This window comes from Telmatherina bonti (assembly GCF_933228915.1).
Source record: "Telmatherina bonti genome assembly, chromosome: 1".
Taxonomy (NCBI): Eukaryota; Metazoa; Chordata; class Actinopteri; order Atheriniformes; family Telmatherinidae; genus Telmatherina; species Telmatherina bonti.
Window position 1 is genome coordinate 38,154,329 of NC_136619.1, and position 20,545 is coordinate 38,174,873.

The 20,545-nt window shown below is 37.9% G+C and overlaps 1 protein-coding gene across 1 annotated transcript in view; it reads right to left on the minus strand.

Annotated features, from left to right (window-relative positions):
• LOC306756389 (protein kinase C-binding protein NELL1-like) overlaps positions 1–20,283 on the minus strand; it is a gene marked incomplete at its 3' end in the record, with an annotated part of 316,128 nt that extends 295,845 nt beyond the window's left edge. The window contains exons 1-2 of the mRNA XM_079241118.1: positions 20,083–20,283; positions 19,414–19,542 (exon numbers count right to left, since the gene is read on the minus strand). Of these exons, the coding sequence (XP_079097244.1) occupies positions 19,414–19,542; positions 20,083–20,131 (178 nt within the window). The 5' untranslated portion in view covers positions 20,132–20,283. The remainder of the gene's footprint in view (positions 1–19,413; positions 19,543–20,082) is intronic.
• Between the last annotated feature and the right edge of the window lie 262 nt (positions 20,284–20,545).

Sequence of the window (20,545 nt, forward strand, 5' to 3'; positions counted from 1 at the left end):
TCATTATGCTTCGTCTCAACAACAAACTTATTAAACGATATCAAGGATTCAAGCAAACAAATCAAAACTGAGTTAAACTGATTCATATGGGAACAATAAATATGCTGTTATGAATGCAGCCGTAACATTTTCTCTTTTTCACACAGACATTCCTCAAGATCCTTTGACTTGTTTATTGACATTTTAACTTGTAAAGGGAGAATTATGGACAGTTTTCTAATCTGTCTTTGTGGAACACTGATTTTTTTTTTCCCCTCGAGCATATATTGACAAATTGAGATGCTCTGCAGACGTTGGTGCTCAAAGTTTTCACTTTAAATCCATTTTTATTTAAAAGACACTTCATATTGGAAATTACAATTACAGTTTCTCAACTAGATAAAAATTATGTTCAAACATAAGTACACAGAATGAAATCAGTCATAATTATCTAATACTGCAAATGCTCTAATTACACACTTAACTTGCACTTTTCCGCCCTTGCCGCATACACTGTCTGTTAAATAGATGTAAACTTGATTTAGTATCAAGTACATCATTTAAGTTTAGCACTTTAGTACCATGTTAAAGCAGTGTCTCTTACAGTAAAGAAGCTGAAATGTTGATCTTCATTTATCAAGTGTCTGGATAAAAGCTTTTGCTAAATCACTGCCCAGAGTAAACCCTCTGCCAAAGGCAGAACTGCTTTTTCCTATTTTATATGACGGCACTTAAAATCCTTTGGGAAAATCAATAATAGCATGCTGAATTAAAGAAAAAAAAAAGTCTTTATGTCCTCTCGGCTATAAATGTTCACAACCTTCGAACGCAGTAGTTATACTCAAATTCAAAATCATGTGTTTTTCTTCTATAAACAGTGAAGGAATAAACCGACATCTTGTTTCATTGCGCTTCTACTATATGTTGTATCAAAGCATTTAAAGTGTCAGCTCTTAGCTTGATTAACTTGTATCAAAGCCCTGTAGAAAATATAGTAGCTTTAATTAACCCCAACTACTCAGGTAGGCAACCCAAGCAACGGCTTGTCCGCTACTGGAAGGACTGGCACTAATCCATAATAATGGATGCAATTTCTAAAACACTTTTCAAAGTGGTCAGCAGTGAATCCTTTATTCATTCACTTCACATTCATAGCCGGTGGTGGTAAACTACACACCAGCTGTTCTGAGAAAAACTACCAACCACTTCTGTACTAGGGCTGCATACTGGTATAAACTGATATTCCATTTTTTTAACCCTGTGATATATATATATATATATTAAAAAAAAAACAAAAAAAAAAACAGGAATTTTGAACAGATGACTTGAATAGCACTTTAAATTATGTTGCAGTCCTGCCATCTGGTTGATAACTAACCTGCACTGATCTAATATCTTTGTGGTCAAGTTCTTATGATCTTTGTTGCTTTTATTGTGCTAGATCCTGAAAACACGTTTTGTTCCATCAAACAACGCCGGCCGTTGTAAATGTTTACAACGGTCTGCGTTGGAGCACTGAAAACCGACAGGATCTCCCTCCATCTCTGCAGCTTTGTTGTACACAAGTTTATTTAACCTCCTACATTGTAAGACCTGTGATTTGACAATTGCACACATTTACATTGTGATAACGATGCTTAAACGATATATTGTTTATCTCTACTCTGAACATACACATTCATACACTAGCGATGAAGTCACAGTTGTGTCCTTGTGTCATGCAATAGGGTCTTCCAGTCACTGGAAGACCTGATCTACCATCTGAATAATTCCCACCGTAAAAAAACTCAAAAATGGGGGCAATAATTAGACCCACTTCCACTGACTGGTTCAAACTGATTACATAAAAGCAGCATCACCAAACAGTGGCTTTACATTGCTTGTGATTCTAACAAACATTGTTGTTTTAATATCAGTGAGTTTACTGTGTGTCAGCTCAGACCTCAAACATTAATAAGCCTCTTTTTTATCTTTATCAAGACAAATGTGATTCACAAAAATGTCGGACACCTAATGTGCATCAAAGTTTTCTTTTTTTTAAAAAAAAAACCATAATAAATACACCATATACCATAAGCTGATTTTATTTGTTGTCTAATAAAGCTAAACCACTGTTTCCATAGAGCTCCCAAAGCATCAGAGGGATAGCATTGTTAACAGTAAATATGAGGTTCCAATAAGCAACAAGAAGAACAGTGGTCCAGGAGACTTCCAACAGAAAGACCTACAGCAACACCGAAGGAGCTACAGGGACCTCTGGTGTGTACTGGATATGTTCTACTTGTAACATCAATCAGCCATACTATCCACATTTCTGGAACAAACAAACAATAAAACCTGTATGTAGAGGAGCAGGTTTTTACTCTCAGGCTTTGTAGTGGCGGTAACAAGAGAAAAAAATAAATAAATCAAGATAAATAAAACCGCACTGGGGGGCAGAGAGGGGAGGGCTGCAGGATTAAAACAAAAACACATACAGCTTCAGGTTTCACTGGGATTAAATCTGTTCTCTACAAAAAGAAAAACCTACAATCACATTCATTTCAAAGATGGCAGTAAAAGTAAAGAATTTCAAAGTTTGCATCCAAAAATTGCAGAAGGCAGCTTCCCTGAAGGATTTTTACACCAGAAATAGATCCTTAGAAGTAAAGTCTCGTTATTGATTTTGGTCCTAATAGACCATGAAGATGTGTACCAATTATATGGGTTCTAGATCTGACTGTGCCAGATTAAATCATGTTCCTCTCTTCCAAATAAATGGCACGTTTGTCTAGCCCACATTCCTCTGTGCTGCTTTTAATTTGACATCAGGGGGGCAATAGAGACACGTCTGTCTCTTTAAAAGATATCACACTCATGTATGATGAATAATTCAGATGGAATAATTCCTCTGAGGTTGCTGTGAGGTGGGACCAGTGTCTCGCCTCCTCCAGCAGTAGGACAGCCAGGAAGCTCATGCATAAAAGATGAAAGGTTTGATAGCCTCCATTGGATTCAGCGGCTGGGATTGTGCGCAAAGACTTTAGAGTCATAGCCTGGCTTAGCTGATCGCAGCCTGTGAACTACCCACAGCCTCCTGGGCCCGACTGCATGGGGCGCTCTCTGCAATAACTGTGCCACATGTAACCCAGCTCTGCTCTGCAGTCAGAGGGGAGGGAGGTATAAATAGCAACAGCATGGATGCAGGAAAAAATAAGACCTCACAGAAATCTCTCACTTTATAGCCAGTTCACTGGAAATCTGCAGGAATGAAGCAGAAATAAGCGTAGAAGTGTTCCTATAATGTTCCTGGTGTATTTGTGTTTATCAAGATTACTACAACATGTCATCACCTATCTCTCCTTAAACCAGCTACCGTCTGATTTCAGTGCAGCGTCGGTAATTAAGAGCTAAATTTGTCTGACTAATGTGCCGTTTTCTTTTTACATTTTGTTCCATGCAGCTTAGTTTCATCACCACCAGGAGAGAACAGACAGATCTGTTTGAGTGGAGCCAAACCTTCTGTCTGCCCGATTGCCTGACACAGCCATGATAACATTTCACATGAGAACATCAAAGATTGGCAATTTTGTTTATACTTTCTAAAAACAGGCCTAACATGCGCAGAGCTGATATGCTCAGAAGAAAGAGAACCTGCTGTAAGATGCGGGGTTTTTTTTTGGTTGTTGCCAACTCTCTAACCTCCTTGGTTACGAAGGTTTCACCAAGACTTAGGAACATCGTCCGTTTAAGACATTTGTCGTTTGATCATATACCAAAATGTAGGAATATCGGGCCAGCAGTCGAACCAAGAATTCAAGCGCTTCTGATGAGCTGATGGATTAAATCTGTGCTGATACTAAAATGGGTCAGTAAGTGTTCATATTGATTAATCTGCAGTAACTCAGGCTTGACAAGGACACCTGTCAGCAGAAACCTTCAGGAGGTTAAAACAGAAGTTTGTTTAATATGAAAGTTGGTTATAAAGAACAACTTTCACAGAGCAGCAGCAGCAGCAGCAGCAGCACACAGGATGAAAAGAAATCAGAATAGGTTTATATAAAGCAAAAAGCTTTTAGTGTCTCATTCATTCAACTCAAGATCATGTATCAAAGATGTATTTATGATTCATCATCACACACAAGCAGTGAACTGAACATTTGTAAGACCACATATTTTCACAAGACAGTCCCTTTTCATTTTCAGAAGGACAAAGTTAGTGTGCTTTGTAAATTACTAATCAGTCTCTATTAGTAATCCTTCACACTATTCTACCCGCTTCAGGGTTGACAGGGAAGTGGATTAATTCTTGCTATGCTTACATTGTTATGTTTTCCACATCTATGATATACACTTTAGAATATGAGGAAAAAAATTATTTAAATAAGAAAAAATTATCATTCTTAAATAGTTAAGTATTTATTTATACAGAAGATCATTCCTGCCAGCAGCAATCAGCCTTCGGAACAAAACCTCCTCAAGTTAATTATTATCTACTGCAACATAGAATTTCCCTTTGGGAATAATAAAGTATTTTTCATTGCATTTCATTTAAACCCAGCTGCCAATGAAACTAGAAGACAAAAAAAGAGCAAAATGTACATTTTTTTCATAATCTGAAAAGCTAAATAATTGTTGTAAACAGCAGAGAAGAAGCCCATTTGTGCTTCTGACTCAGGGACGTCCATGATCGTATCTCTTTCTACTTTAGTCTCTCTGCAGGGCCGGTGAGAGCTGTACGACAAAGGAAACTAAAAGGTGGAGGCTCACAGTGGAAATGTAGCCATTTTTCTCTAACAGGCAGGGAAGAACGTTGCTGAGATGCAGCCATTCTGGACAGATATCCATCAGTGGTAAAGCAGGGAAGTCGCATACTGAGCTGACGGTCCAACTAATGTGCCAGCACAAAGCCCCACAATAAGTCCTGCAGAAGCACACAGCCAACTACCTTCACCTTAATCAGAGTCTAATCCCATTTGACTCCAACTGCACGAATAATTTAAGGATTCAACTGTAAACTTATTATAATAAGATTTTATAGTCTCAGTCTTTAAGTACTTTCTCTTGACTTTACTGGAGAAATGACACAAGATCAAGAAAACATGGCCAGCAAAATGCATGAAGACTTAGGAAAACACAATCAAATTAATTCATATGTCCACATTTATACGAAGTTCTGATTTCAGTTTCCAGCAGGAAAACTACATCTGATAAAACTGAAAAAAATCATTACCATGGCTGGCAATTAAAAAGAAGAAAATAGAGAAAATGCTACAGTCGTGAAGGATGACATCACATCAGGCTGTGCACCAGTACATGTCCCATAATTCCCAGCTAGAATGACTGCATGAAATGTAGGGTGTACGAACCACCTTTCATTTTATCATGGATGCTAAAATATTTCTTATGCTAAATTAGATTTATAAGAAAGCAAGTACTGAAGCTGCTTTGCTTTTGTTGTCAAGGAGACACATCAGTTGTTTCACTCAGGAACTTTTCTGAAGCCAATAAAAACACTTCAAATGAACGGAATCACTTTCCATATGGTCTTTTACCGCTGTGTTGTGATTGTAAGGTGCACCTGTAACGTATTTATGACTCCTTGCTTGGCAAATTTGAAAAAAGCATAAATTAAAATTATTTAGCGATGGCAAACAAGACTTAATGTGACTTAAGAAATATATAATTTTGTAGAAAATCATTGAAAGTGAGAACTTCCAGTTTTCTTCAACAGAGTGAATAACAAAGTAAAACTAAATATGGAGATATAGATAATCTGGTGTTAACACTTTTTTTTAAACTTTTTTTTTTTTCTTAACTGAGACACCCCTCTGCTGACACAAAACATGCCATTTGTTTTCACTTCTGAGATTTTTAGGCAAATAAATTACGTGTAAAGCCCAACAGGTGTATTCCATCTATCAAAGCATCGTCATGACAGCCTATCAGCTGTCATGACGATGCTGCTACTATTTGCAATGATGTTTTGTTGTGATATTCTACTGGTTTAATGCAATTATTGCGATTAGGTTTTATTACATTTATTATATATATATATATATATATATATATATATATATATATATATATATATATATATATATATATTCCATTTCATGAATGTAAATGATCTTATTAATCTGCTGTTTCTTCATTTCTTTCAACTTATTTAGTCCAGTTTACTCAGTGTAATTTATAATTGTTTACAACTGTTGAGGTTTATTGGGGTTTTTTTTATACCATATTACACTTGCAATAAAGATATTAATGCAGACTGTACAATGGCTTTTTTTAACAGGAAAGAAGTATCAACATTTATGAAAAAGCTCTATTAACTCAATAGCATAACATCGCAGGAAAAAAATTTCTATCACCCATCTCTAATTAAAACTTGCAGTTTGAAATAGCAGGAAGTTGCCATGCGACCATCGCGCATGCACTCAAGTCAAACTACTCGACAGCTTATTATTTTAATGGTAAATTTGGATTTTAACATCAACCCCAAAACACACTTCACTGGCTGCAGCCACATCCAGTTTTTCAGTGCAACATTGATCATAACATGTTGCACACGGTTAGAAATCAGAGTACCTGGGTTTCCATTCACGTCAACTGTTTTAAAATAAAACTGAAGACGTCAACAACTTTTTAACAGTTAAAAGGCAACTTACCATCATCATGACCTGCAGAAAGCTTGCTTAAATTCCTGCAAACGCCGTAATGTTTAAATTGTCCCGTCTTCACCCCAGTGTGAAGCTTTTGACTGAGCGACAGCTTTTTGAGCCAAAAGGAGCTTCATTGTCTTGTTTCTAGGCAACAATAACCAACAAATATCCGTCTTAAAAGTAAGTCCCAAAACTTTCGACATCTTCTTTACCAGCTGCAAACCGAATTTTAATCAAAACCTAAATCACATGTCTTGTGCCTCATCAAACCCTTACATCCTGGTGCTGCATTCAGGTGCGTTTCTGAAAATTTGGAAAGCAAAAGAATCCCAACGCGTTTGTTCTCTTCTGCCAGATTTTTGTCATATCTTGGTGCAGAAAAAGGTGAATTAAAAAAATGAAAACTCAATAAAAAATGAAAACTCAATAAACGGACATTCCAATAGTCAATGGACAACCATGGTGACAAACATTTTATCTGAGGAATATGAGAGGTTACCAAAAGTGGTAGGTGCCTGAACATGCCGATAGAAAAACCTGCATGAACTTTGTTTGGGTTTTTGTTGTCAAATTTAGAATAGACCTTGGTAGGTCATCAGGACCAGATCTGAATGTCCCAGTTACGGTCATTTGAAAGAAACTGTTTAAAAAAAAAAAAAACAGAACAAACTAACAAAAAAAAAAAAAAAAAAAATGAGCAGACAACCATTGTTTTAGGAACACTTATAGTTAATGTATGTATTGCATTTATGTATTCAGCTAAAATTACCCAGACTGCTACAGTTCAAAAATGATTAACTAAATAAGATTGTGTAAGAATATCGAGTCATGTAAAGAAGTTGTGCAGTCTATCTACATTTTATTTATTTATTATATATATTTTTTTACAGATTTATTCTTATTTTTTCCCACTAAGAGTCAGATTTAATTTTTACTTCTTTATTTGGTAGCCTAAAGTGAAGCTGTAAACTTTTGATGGTACTTTTAATCACTTCACACAGCATTAGTCATGATGAAAGTATTTTACATACAAATTGTAGGAGACTTTTAAGATGTACAATGAATACAGCATAATCATTTTCAACTAAGTTTTGCCCTTTTCTCTCACTTCTGCATAATGTCAAAACCCCTACATTACACATTCAGATGTGTCAGACTAAGACCTTGGAACTGCAGTCCAGTCAAACACCTGAATGCTGGTCTTTAATATTGGAACGCTGTCATTCTGTTCACTAGTCTAAGTTTTACGTAAGGGGACCTTAATCACTGGATATTAAGGGTGATAAATACATATTACTTAGTCTATGTGCAATTATCATTCCACAAACTGCAAGAGCTTGCTAAAAAAAAGTGCAATGGTTGAGCTTAACCGCTGATTTCTGATGCTGACCCTAATGATATTGTCATAAATGTCCTTTTTTTCACTTGTTAAGATGACAACTGTGGCCTGCATTGGCAGTAAATGTAGTCACCGGATGTAAATTATGCACTGCACATCATTTGATTGATGAACTGCAGGACGTAATTCCCGAGGCTTGACCATGTTCTATATTTCACTGCTTCTGTTATGTCAGTAATTCATGAGCAATAACATAAATTTATTTCATGCTAAAGCTAATGTTGCTGACAGCCATGACTGCCTATGTTTATTACAAACAGATTAATTTCCTCTTTTTCATGCTTCAATAGAAATAATGATATGCAGGGACAAATGTGTAAACAACTCTTTCGTTGTAGTTAGATTTAGCTTATTGCAAATACAAAGAGGAAGAACCATTATATCTCTATTAATGTTTAGATAGGCGTGGACTAATCACTAAAAGATTAAAATGTTGGTCAATTAGACCTGTCACACACAAAGCCGGGCACGCATGAGTTGCTTCACACAAACAGCATCTGGTGAGGTATCAGATCAGAGGTTTAACTACACACTCCCCCGATGGCTTAAAGATGACAGCTAGGAAAACACGCCGCACATATTTAGCAAAGCCTCCACAGTTTTTCAGAGCATTCAGAGATAGTAATCACTGTAATCAGCCGTAATCGCCATGTGTGGCTGAGAAATGTACAGTTCGAGAAAATCATTAATAAAACTCTAAAAGTAAAGATGTTGTTGCATGCAGTAAAAGCTCCTTGCATCATCCTGCTTTTCCTTGATCTTAAAAAATGAAAATAAATACACTAAAGCTCAAATTGTTTTCTGCAGTCAAGTTTGCTTCAATCATTTATTTATGAGACCTTGTTGTTTATCATTTGCAGATTGTTTTTCCACAACCCCATGAGAAAAGGGTAAAAAGGGGTGTTGCATTTAATTTAGGATTTTTTTTTATCAGTGTATAATAAACATCTGGCTGTAGGAGGAAAAGTAAGACACTCTACTTCAAAAAGTAAGTACTCTTCTTCAAAACCGAGTAAATCCTCTGATGACCTTTATTCTAAGCCATCCTCTCATTTCCAGGTTAAAACAATCCCAGGCTGATGTTTGCTGTTAATGTGTCGTACCAGTGTTTAGTACAGCATACGTGATCTTCCAACCTGATTTGGAAGTCGCTGTGCTTAAAGAAGAGATAAAAACACCACAGCTTTACTGTTTTTGCTTTTAGTTCAAAGAAGCAGACGTGTTTATGTAATATTCAGCGTGCAGTTCAATGGTTTGAAGTATTGTGTCAAACTTCCACACCTGCCTGAAGCTTGCGCTTTACAATCAGTCCAGTTTGCTGCATGGTAGGAACATTAAATACACATATATAACCGATATACATCTTTTTCTCTACGGGAATCATCAACATTTACTTCTGCAGCCTTTGTGGTGTTTCTGGTGATTCAACAAGCTGAGGTTTGTTTGTTTGTTTGTTTACTTCCTCTGGTCGTGTTCAGAGTTAGGCTGCAGCTGAGCTAATGGCAGACGTCTTCCTTCCGTTAACACCTGCTTACTTCACCGTAGGTCCGATTTGTTTGAGACAAACTCGGCTTCTTTTCAGCTGTGAGCAACTGCTGAAATTGGAGTAATTTCAAAGCTGCCAATTTAGCTTTTCATAACACACCAATTTCAGCTTTCACAGTGTGTCTTTTTCCTCACAAAGAAAGTCATTTACCACAAAAGCACAGCAGATGAAGCGTCGTGTAAAGTGATGTAGAAAAGATGCCGGATGGGAAACTTGTGATGAGCTCTAAGTTAACTCTGCGCTCGGTGTTGTCAAGTGGAAAATCAGAAAGGATTTAGGTCACAGATATGCATTTTGTAAAAATCAGAGCCAAAAAATTAAACAAAGTCCTAATTATGTTGTTTCTTATTGTTTTGATAGGACTCTACATAAAAGCTATTTGTCTTTTAGCACTGCAGTTGTTCCACACACTCAACAAACCAGATCCTGCAAAGTAATAAGCTTTTTGTGACTGCAGCTTTGCATAAAAACAGCCATGCATGAGGCTAATACCAAAACCAACTAAATAAATCAGTTGATTAACAAGTTATTTTTATTTTTTAAGGATCACTTCATCTTCAGTCTGCTTCAGAAACTTATATTCCATCATTTCAGCCAGTAAAAATGGAAACAGTTTTGCCCCTTGCAGACAGCCTTCCATCTGCGTGATGTCAGAGCCTGGTATGCAAAGAATTTCTTACAACCAAACAACAAAAAGGTGGAAATTAGTGTTTGGTGAAGCTCTTTTTGACCTCTGACTTTTGAATGACTTTCAGCTTCATTACCAGCCTTTCCCTCACTATCAACATCGATCTTAAACTGGACGAACAGATTAATGGCGTTCTAAAATCTTGTATTATCTTTTTTTTTTTTGTTGTTTTTTTTAACAAAAGCAAAACCATCTCTATCCTTTATGTGATATCTTTGAGCGAGTTATGCTTTTATTTTAAGCCATCTCGACTGCTGCCGTGTGCTTCATGCTGGCATCAGTCCCACCTGCAGTTGGTCCAGAATGAAGCACAACTTTTAACAGGGGCCGAAAAACTTGATCACTTTACAACAATCCATGCGTTGGGGGTGCACTGACGCCCTGTTTATTGATTTTAAGATTTTATTATTTGCTTTGAAGGTTTTACATGGACCACCAGACATCACAGACCTCATCAGAATTTACACTCTGATGCGGGCGCTGAGGTCCGAGGGTCCGTTTTTACTTGTGGTACCAGACAAGATTTAAAACCAGGGGGACAGGGATTTTTCTGTGGTTGGCCCCAGATTCGGAAACACTCTGCCACTCCATGTCAACACTCCACAGCACCCACTGTGGAGCCATTGAAGTCTCGTCTTAGGACACACTTTTATTCCTCGGCTTATGTGAGTTGTGTGGCTTTTATTTTTGTATATTAATTTTATTTAAGTTATAAAGTAACTTAGTATTTATTTTATTTAGGACATACTTCTATATAACTTATTGTGGTTGTACTGTGTGCAGCACTTTGGAAACGTTTTGTTATAAATAATACAACTGATTGATTGATAGGCTTCAAATAATATCTAATATTCTAAAATACTATCATTTTGTTACTGGATTAGTGAATGGAAAAAATAAATAAATGTTGAAAGTAAAGAAAGAACATTGCTCCAAATCAGCACACACACAAACTGAATTTAGTCTTTATGAAATAATTGGTTGAAGCAGATGATTTGCAATTAGCAAATAATAGCTGTTATCAACTTGCCAACAGATTAATCAGTCTATTATTAACCAGAATGACCTCCCACCATTTCACAGGGTGTTTGGTATTGCAAAGGTTTTGCTTTCAAATAACATTTTCAGCCTGTCTCCAATTACTGTTTAAGCTAAAAAAAAAAAAAAAAAAAAAAAAAAAAAAAAAAAAAAGTAGTTTACATGTTGTTACAGTTCCTTCTTTAAATACAAACTATGATGCATTTCTATTCTTAACCAAACTAGGTTTAATGCATAAACCCAGAACGAAAAACAACCAACTAATTATGTTTGCAGCCTAAACATCAAACCCTCTGACCACCAGACATGGATAGTTTTTGTCTAATATGTAATTAATAATGCTTTCAGGGGCAGTTCTAGGAGGGGGTTGAAGATGGGCCAGTGCAACTCTGGCCATTTTTTTAAAATCTTTATTTCACCAAGTAAAATAAAATGAGAACAACTTCTCATTCACAATGATGATTTGGCAAGAGGCCCCAGCAACTAAAAACAGAGACAAAACTAAAGAGCAAACAAGGCCAGAGAAGAACAGATCAAAGGAAACAATACAGATAAAATCAAGTCTCTCAAGCCAAAATAAGGAGATTATGGAGGTAAAACCACTTCAATAACTACTAAAATATATGGAGGGAAACTGGGGGGGGAGGGGTCAACAATTACAACAGAAAGCTATGGAGTGTTTTAATTTCAGTTTAAACATGCCAATTAATGGGAAAACTGAAAGTTTGAAGGAATTTTAGAGGGACTTCCAATCCTTCGCTGACGCAAAGCGAAAGGAATTCTGACCTAAGATAGTACGGACCTCTGGAACAGATGGCGTGATGAAGTCGCTGGACTGCAAAAGGGTGGTTCTCCAACCACAAGGTCTATTTGAATACTTCTGGAGTCATCATGAAGGGAACGCTTGTGACCTTAGTTCTGAGATGTAGACATCAGTGTGCATGTTACTGGTGAGATATAAATAAAATGGATCATAGTTTTAGGCTCTCCTGAAAAAAAAAACACCTCCAGGATGAATATTCCTTGAGAATGATGCACCATCTTTTCCCATCAACCCCCAGTTGGTGGTTTTAAAAAGGTAACTTAAGACAGAAGGTAAAGCAGGCCTCTTAATGATGGTTTGATTCCAGTCAGAGAAAGCTACAACTGGGTAAGATGGAGAAGACAACCATTTCAAATACCCTCCTCCTATCAAGCAGCAAACTGCATCTAAATTCACAGGATCTAAAGGAGAAAACAAAAAAAAAACAACTCATTTTAAATGAGTAACATTTGATTCATTTATACAGAATTTCCTTCACCTTTATGTTTTCACTTCTCTGACAAAACCCACACAGTTGCCACGGATGTATAATGAGATCAATTCTCAATTTCACACAAAACCATATCCGCAACCAATAATGTCTCCTCTTTTTCCCCTCACGGTTGCTCTGTGAACACTTCTCTTCGTCTACACCTTTTACAGTAGTATTATGGCAGAAATAGATCTTTGTTACTGTTATATACTGCCATGTTTGAGGGGAAAGGAAGAAAGGTTTTGATTGGAATCGACAAGAGGCTCAGTTAGACGTTAATTACAGACCATTTCAGTCCTCACACCACAGCTCAGTCCGTTATATGTTGAGCATAATTGACCCCAAAGGGTGAGGAGAAGTGTTTTAAAGATTTCAGGGATATCAAGATCAAAGCTGCACTTGTTACCATTTAACCCTTTAACATTAATGATTCAAAGGAAGAGTCACTGGAAAGCAGATACAATGCACAACCTTTTCTAAAAAAAAATATACAATCCAATATGTTTCAACGACTTTTTCTTTTATGTAGAATTTCTGAGTCCAACTCAGTGTGCAGATGTAGTATTACGGTTAACACATTTAAAATAACCACCAAATAATTCAGTTTGAATGTTATCTTTCTTTTTTTTCCTCTTATAAAACCCCAATGAATTAATTATATTTCTCATTATTTCTCAAATTCCCCCCACACCATAGCTTTCATGTTATCTTTTCATTCACAACGTTGCCTTGTCTGCACGCCATTTCATTTTTAAAACAATTAATATTTCCAATATTTCCAACAGGATGGCTATATATGTCCCAGCTGTAACATTACAATTATAAAAAGGTCCAGTTTTTCTCTTTCCCCTATAGGTTCCAGTTGGAAATGATAATTTAAAGCAAATCATAGAGGTTTTTCCCCTTTATAGTGGAAATGTTTGCATTTAGTATGCTTGAGCTTTGTTCAAACTTTTATCAGATACAAGGCAAATTAAACCTGCTTACATTTAATGTAGTGATCTATGGTTTTCCCTAAAAACTTAGACTTAATTCAAAAGTGTCCCTGGGATAATGAAATTATTCTCAGACACATAAGAAGGTAATTAAAGCTGATCCAAAATGCAAAATGATGCAAGGAGAACTGCATCAACATGTGGCAACAAATGACAATAAAGTTGAAGTGTTTGAAATGACTTGGCAACTCGTGTATTTCTCTCTACTATCTATGCTTCACACTCCTGATCAAAAAATTATAATTATGTTTACTATGAGAGCTGATGCAAAAACAGCTGCAAAATAACTCCTACACATGCCTGACGTTCCTCTGCATGGGCTAAACATGAAGAAATTCACAGTGTCTGCTGTCTGAGTAGAAAGCATGGCTGGTAATGCATCCGACTGCATTTATAGAACATGAGCTGATATAGAAATCTCCAGAGGAGAGCTTGTATAAAGACACAGCATCTGTTTGAAGTTGACTTATTTCACTATGGACTAAATTAAAATGCCAGACCCAAAATGTACCCACTAGAGGATACCAAGAAACAAACTAATAATCGCCATTACTTCAAATCTAAATCAACACTGGGGCAGAAGGGGTCTTGAATAATGAGGCTGACAATCTGGGTTCCAATGCAGGATGAGAAACTAGGTCAACTCTCATCTGGGTAAACTAACTTTATTCAGTGCATCTGATGTTACAGCAATGAAAGGGATCCTGTTGATAGAAAGCACATATTAGGAAAATGCAAATACCGTCACAGTTAGGTGAGCTTTGTTCCCTGCAATCCAGTGGGGTTCGTTAGTTTTTTTTTTTTTTTTTTTTTTTTTTTGTTTCCTTTAGTTTAAGGTGGAACGGCAAATCCAGATAAGGACATAGAAGCAGAGGTTTAGGTCTTCTGTCTCTGTGTGGGATTTTGTGCTAAAAGCACGAGAGAAGAGTAACTGAAATCTATTTTCTGATCCGAGCCATCTGCTGGAAGTAAATCACTGGCAAACTGGAAGACTGGTGACAAAAAGTCCTGCCAAAGACGCGGCCAGTAACGCCTCTATCTGTCATTGAGATTAGTTGGATGACTCCTTGCCCTGCATTTGTTCACACCATTTTACTATTATTATAATATTAATTTTCTTTCAGATGTAGTCATCACCGAGGAGAGATATGGCATTGACATGGTGCAGCTGAACTGAATATTTCAGTTTAAATTAGTCCAATCGCATCAGAACAGCTTCTACCGCAGAACTATGCAAAAGTCATCAGTAAAACAGAAAAGAGGTGCAGCAGTTTTTGACATACCTGAAGTTCTAAGTGGAAATACTTTAAATGAAGTAAAATCAGTTTAACTAACAGTCTTACAAAGTAGAAAATAAAATCATTTGGTCTCAGCAGCTTTATTATTCAGCACCGCCTGGACCCTCCTTGACAAGCTTTCATGTATTGTTTTAAGAAGTCTTCATGAATAGTTTCCCAGACTTCTTGAAGGGCATTTCAAAGCTCCTCTTTGGACGTTGGCTGCCTTTTGCTTCATTCTCGGTTAAGATGATCTCACACTGCTTCAGTAATGTTGAGGTTTGGGTTCTGGGGAGGATTAATCTCTCCATCAGATTTATATATCACATTTATTCAGACAAAGCCTTTAAAGTACTTTACATTGGCTAATATGTCCAGTTATTGTGTCATTTGGCAAACCTGAACCCTTTTCTTTTTACTTATCATGTCCCTTAAGAATGGCTCCTTGACAACCACATGGTGACCATTTCTTGGGGTAAAGTTAGAACTAAAAATAGATGCATCAGCTGAAGGGAGAGGATTTATATAAAAAAAATATGGACAGAATCTCCTTGACATCACCTGAAGGTTTTAGAGGAACTGAATTGGATCTGGGTAGGCAGTTCCCACCGTAGACATCATATTTACATAGACGCCACATTGTATCACGCTGCCCAGACGAGCTGACGTCTCATCACACCGCCATCTTGGATGGGTCACTCATGCGCCTCCAATGCATTTATTTGTAAGGTGTAGGTCCAACCACAACAATAATTTCGCAAATTTTTACCTGATATTTCTCACAGTATGGTTTGTTACAAAGGGCAGAGATATTGTTATGATACAGATCACTGTAAAACATTAAAAACCACGTGCATTTATGCTATAATATTTTTTTATAATGCTATTTAACAAAGACCTAAGGTAGCTACAATATAAATAAACGTGTAAATGAATTTGATACTAGCATGTTTGATTGTTTATTGATGCATTTGGATTTATCAATCTATTTTTATCTGGTCAAATAAATTATTATTCATGCTTGTGGACATGATCTGCTTTCCATTTTTGCTGGTTATTACAACCATGTGGAACAAAATACTGGAATAGTTGCTGGCTTTCTCTTGACTATAGTTGACTCTTTCTTTTTTTTTTTTTTTTTTTTTACAAAAATAAAGTATTGTATCAAAACTGTGAAATTCAGAAGTTACCCAGAAAAACACTCTTGGAGTGTAAACCTTCACCAAGGTCTTTAAAAAGTTCCGCGATCCAAATGGTGATCCAGATCACCACCAAAAGTAAATCAGTTCAGCCTTTTCCCATTTCCAACAAGTCCTGAAAATTTCATGAAAATCCATCCATAACTTAGTTATCTTGAACACAAACAGATAAAGCCGGTAAAAACACAACCTCCTTGGCGGAGGCAATTATGCTACCATGGAAAACTCTCTTTGTTAAGCATTAATATATTTTTTCCGTAGACACCTCATTGGAGCAAAATTTATCATTTGCATTTAGTAGATTATTCACTGTGTAAACATTATTTATTAACCAATTATGTAGAAAAGTGTTTTGTTTGTGTGCAATATATACACATTGTTCCAAAGAAAACAGTTATGTGGGGAAACTACGTAGACTCTGCAGCAAGACTCGAAAGCGGAGACCCATCCAATATGGCGGCGACGCTGGTTCATTCTCCAGCATACAATGAGGCGTCTATGTATATAAGATGTCTATCATTCCCACCGTCGCCATCTTGGTATCGTCATGCATGTCACCAGTAAAATACAAAAATGGGCATGAGGTTGAGAAGAGAGGAGGCTGTGATCGTGGGGGTGGATGACTGACACCCAATAAACACTGAGCTACCTTTAGCTAAGTGCTAACCGAGCTGATCCGGCGCTAACTAGGTAATGGCAAGTTAATGCTAAATTGCGCTGATAGCCAGCTAAAAATGTTGGCTGTGCTACACTCTGCCTTCTTACTGATGGATATTGGATAAAGGACATGCCCCAAATATGACAGATGTTGAGATTAAATCTAAACAGATAAGTTTTACACACCCCAGTTGTCATGAAGATAAACCTGACCTGTTAAACCTAAATTGTTTTTGCACCAGGCTCTAAACATGTTTATTTCTGCTGTGAAGTTGTCCTTTTTAACATCACTCGATGGGGACTGACTCCCTTGTGGAGCCCCCAGTGGATGAGAGGGGAACTGCAATTTTTGGCACTTCTGTGTAAGCTTCACTTTTAACCAGCGCAGGTTGCAGCTTTGCTAAAGGTTCAGATGCATCTGTCTGGTCCCATTTCAGGTTTTTACTGGAATCTTTCCGATTTCTTACATATACCAAGTTCAGATAGTGTCCATCTCCTAGATTGTTTCTTTCTCAAACCAAACATTTTCTTTTGTCCACCACTTATTTATTTATGCATGCATCCATTAGATATGACCACTTATTCCTATGCGGGGTAGCAGGGGGGCGCTGGCGTCTATTCTATCTACTGTAGGCTACTTGAGATAAGAAAAAGGATACAATCAACCCAAGCAGAAAACTACTTTATTTTACTTATCTCAATTTTATTTTTATTTATTTATTTTTTTTTAGAATGCACAGCACACCATGCTAATATTTTTGGGAAATACTTTTGTGTATTTGACACTTAGGGGGTTGGTAATTAATGTGAGTGGAGTGGGTAGTTGTTTGCTTCTCTGTTTTGGCCCTGTGATGAGCTGATAACCTGATGCATCCAGCCTCTCAACAGATTTCAAATGCTTCCAGAAACCCCGGAGAACCATTTCTCAAAACTACTTGAACAGATTAAGAGACTATTTTGCTCTTTGGAAGCAAAATTTGAAAGAACTAGGATAATTTCTTCACAATTAGTATTAACACGTTAGTGGCAATGCAACAGATCTTGACAACGTACTTTGCTTCACACCACATTGTGTTACAACTGAAGACTTGAACCAGTTTTCCTTTTTTCAGTCACTGTGATACAGCTCCCTGTTATGCCATTTCCACTCCTTTCTCAACATGGTGCTTGTGACAAAAGGGTATTGAAAGCTGACCTCTTTGACAAGGATAAAAATGTCTTGTGGAGTCACGCATGGCTCAGTTGTTGCTGTTACAGCCTCAACCAAAGCAATAGATTGTACATTCAAAATCAGAACCTGGTAAATTTAGCAAGTTTGGCAGAACTAAATGAGCGGAGCCATATGGGTTACAGGCCCTTGACAGCAGCAGAGGGGCTAAACCAAAGTATAAATGGGTCACAACACAAATATGTCCAGCTCCCCCCCCCCCATCGGACTCGCCTGCTGCTTCCTATGCTATCTGGCTGCTGCGCCCTTCTCTAGGAGCCAGGAAACTGTATAGGGAAAGACGGCTGGAGTAGGAGTGTGTGTGGGCTTGTATCAAGTAAAAAGTAAGACTGTGTATCCCGTAAGGCCTCCAGCTCTGAATCTTGGACAGCTTTACCTCAACAGAGTTGGCCAATCCGCCCTGGCTTCATTCATGTGGAGCCAGTGGCGCGCTGAGCCAAGCTCTCGAGAAATTAAAACCGCATGCACACACACAAAGAACATCTCCCCTCTGCTTTATACAAGTTTCAATACCCGGTGTTGATATGAGTCTCAACACCCAGGGCAACTCATTTTAAATGCAAGCTGTTTGCGCCTGTATCCTTGTACTTGAATAGGCTTGCTGGAGAAATGAAAAAAGCTGAGCATCCCCTCTTCCTGACACTGCAGGCTGATGTTCTTGGGTTAGAACAACAACAGGCAATCATAATACTGTAAAGAAATAAACAAAACAAGGGAAGAAAAGAGGAAATAAAGAGCACAGAGCCCCAAAAGTCTTTTAAAAGTCTTAAGTAGCTGTTGTAAGAGTGCTTAAATGAGATTTACTATCCGTTTTTGCCCAATAAATAGAAAAATTTCAAACAATCTTACAACCTCTATCCCTCCAGTATGTTTGACATTATTTCCTGCAGCATCCAACAACTATACTACTTTTTCTAAAGCTGATAGCACGCCGGGAGGAGGAACAAGTAGTGACAAAAGCTCCACAAGAATGCAGCAAAGTAAGAGAGAACAGCTCATTCAAAGCAATGTTCTGACATCTAAAATCACAAGAACAGGACAAACACTGTCATTCCATCACTGCTGTTTTCCCAACTGTGTCCCCTTCTTTCCCGGGCTATAAGAAGCAGCAGAGCAATCCGACCACACGCTGTGCACCCTTCAGTGTCCCCACAGCTGATATCCATTCAGCACCAGTTGTTGGGATCATCACACAGAAAAACAACATCAGAAACAACCTCAGTGTCTTTAGAAACCCAGCACAGACAGCGGCGCTCAAGTGTGTCCGGGACTGTGAGCATCTGCTGTCTCGGGCAAATGAAATGTGGAGTAATTATGAATGGAGGTTCCCCGGAGTTGTCAGCCTCAGCATTCGCTCTGATACTGTGACACCAAAAGGTGTGGCGCAGCGTGGATGTGCTCTCACTAATTAACAACACAAAGGGAGGAATAAAGGGAAAAAAATGACAGACAACATTGTCATCATTACCTCGGAAAAGGAAGGCTTTGCTGCCGTTATGAAGCCCTGCCACTTGGGTAATTCCATAGGTGGCATTTGCCAGGTCAAGTTCATTGATGATATCAATCTGGTAGTCTTGATCTGATCCGAAAACAAAAGCTGGAGAAGAGAGATGAAGGTTAGAGAAAGGGAAGTGTGAGAAGAGGAAGGCTCTCAATCTGCAATGAAGACCAAACCTGGAATTCATTTTTTCATTTTACAAACAGTCATGATTGATGATTTTTTTTTTTTTTTTTGGCTTAAACGTTTCCTTTGGCTAAAAAAGTAAAACATCTAAATTACTATTGTTATAAGTAGTATTTACACAGTATATTGCTAATGCTGTCCACTATGGAGGGGAGAAAAAGCCCGCAGCCATCACCTGTGCTCTCCACGGACTCTAGGTGCACCGCTGGTTAAAGGTACAGGTGGAGGGGTTTGGACGTGTTCATCCTAGCCTACCTGTCCTGATGCATATTTACACAAACTCCACCAACACGCTAAAAAAAAAAAAAAAAACCGCTGCAGTGCAAAAAGTCTGAGGAAAAAGAACGTGTATGTGCGCGTGGTGCAAACTGAGGCGCACAAAACGTCAAGACGCTCAAGTTTTCTGAGAAAAATCCTTCTTTGCGGTCAGTTTTGGTCAGAGCTTGCACTCACCTGGCTTGGTGAAAAAGAAAAAGGACAAGAAAGCCACGTAAATATCCATTTGTGTTGGAGATGTGCTGCACAAGAATTCGCGAGTCGTGCGCTCCGCTGCGCGTCCACACCAAGCCCACTCTGGTCAGTCTGGCGCTGTGCGCTCTTCTCTCCGCGCCTGCATGTAGAGGAACAGAGGAATGGTCCACAGCAGCAGCGCAGGGGTTCCTCCCTGCACAATCTAATCTCTTTATTCTGTCTGAACGCGAGAGATCAGCAGCGCACGTCTGCAAAAGACGCGCGTGTCCGCGTTTAATGAGGGAAGGAGGAAAAATGAGCCTGCAGGAGGGAATGCTGACAATGGCGCATTTAAATCTTTAAAGTTCCCCCCTGTTCAGAGTGCAGAAAGTTCCAGTTTTTGGAGGTGAGGATGGGGTTTGGAGAGGAAACTCAGAGTGGAAACGGATTTGTGCTTCAGCTTTTC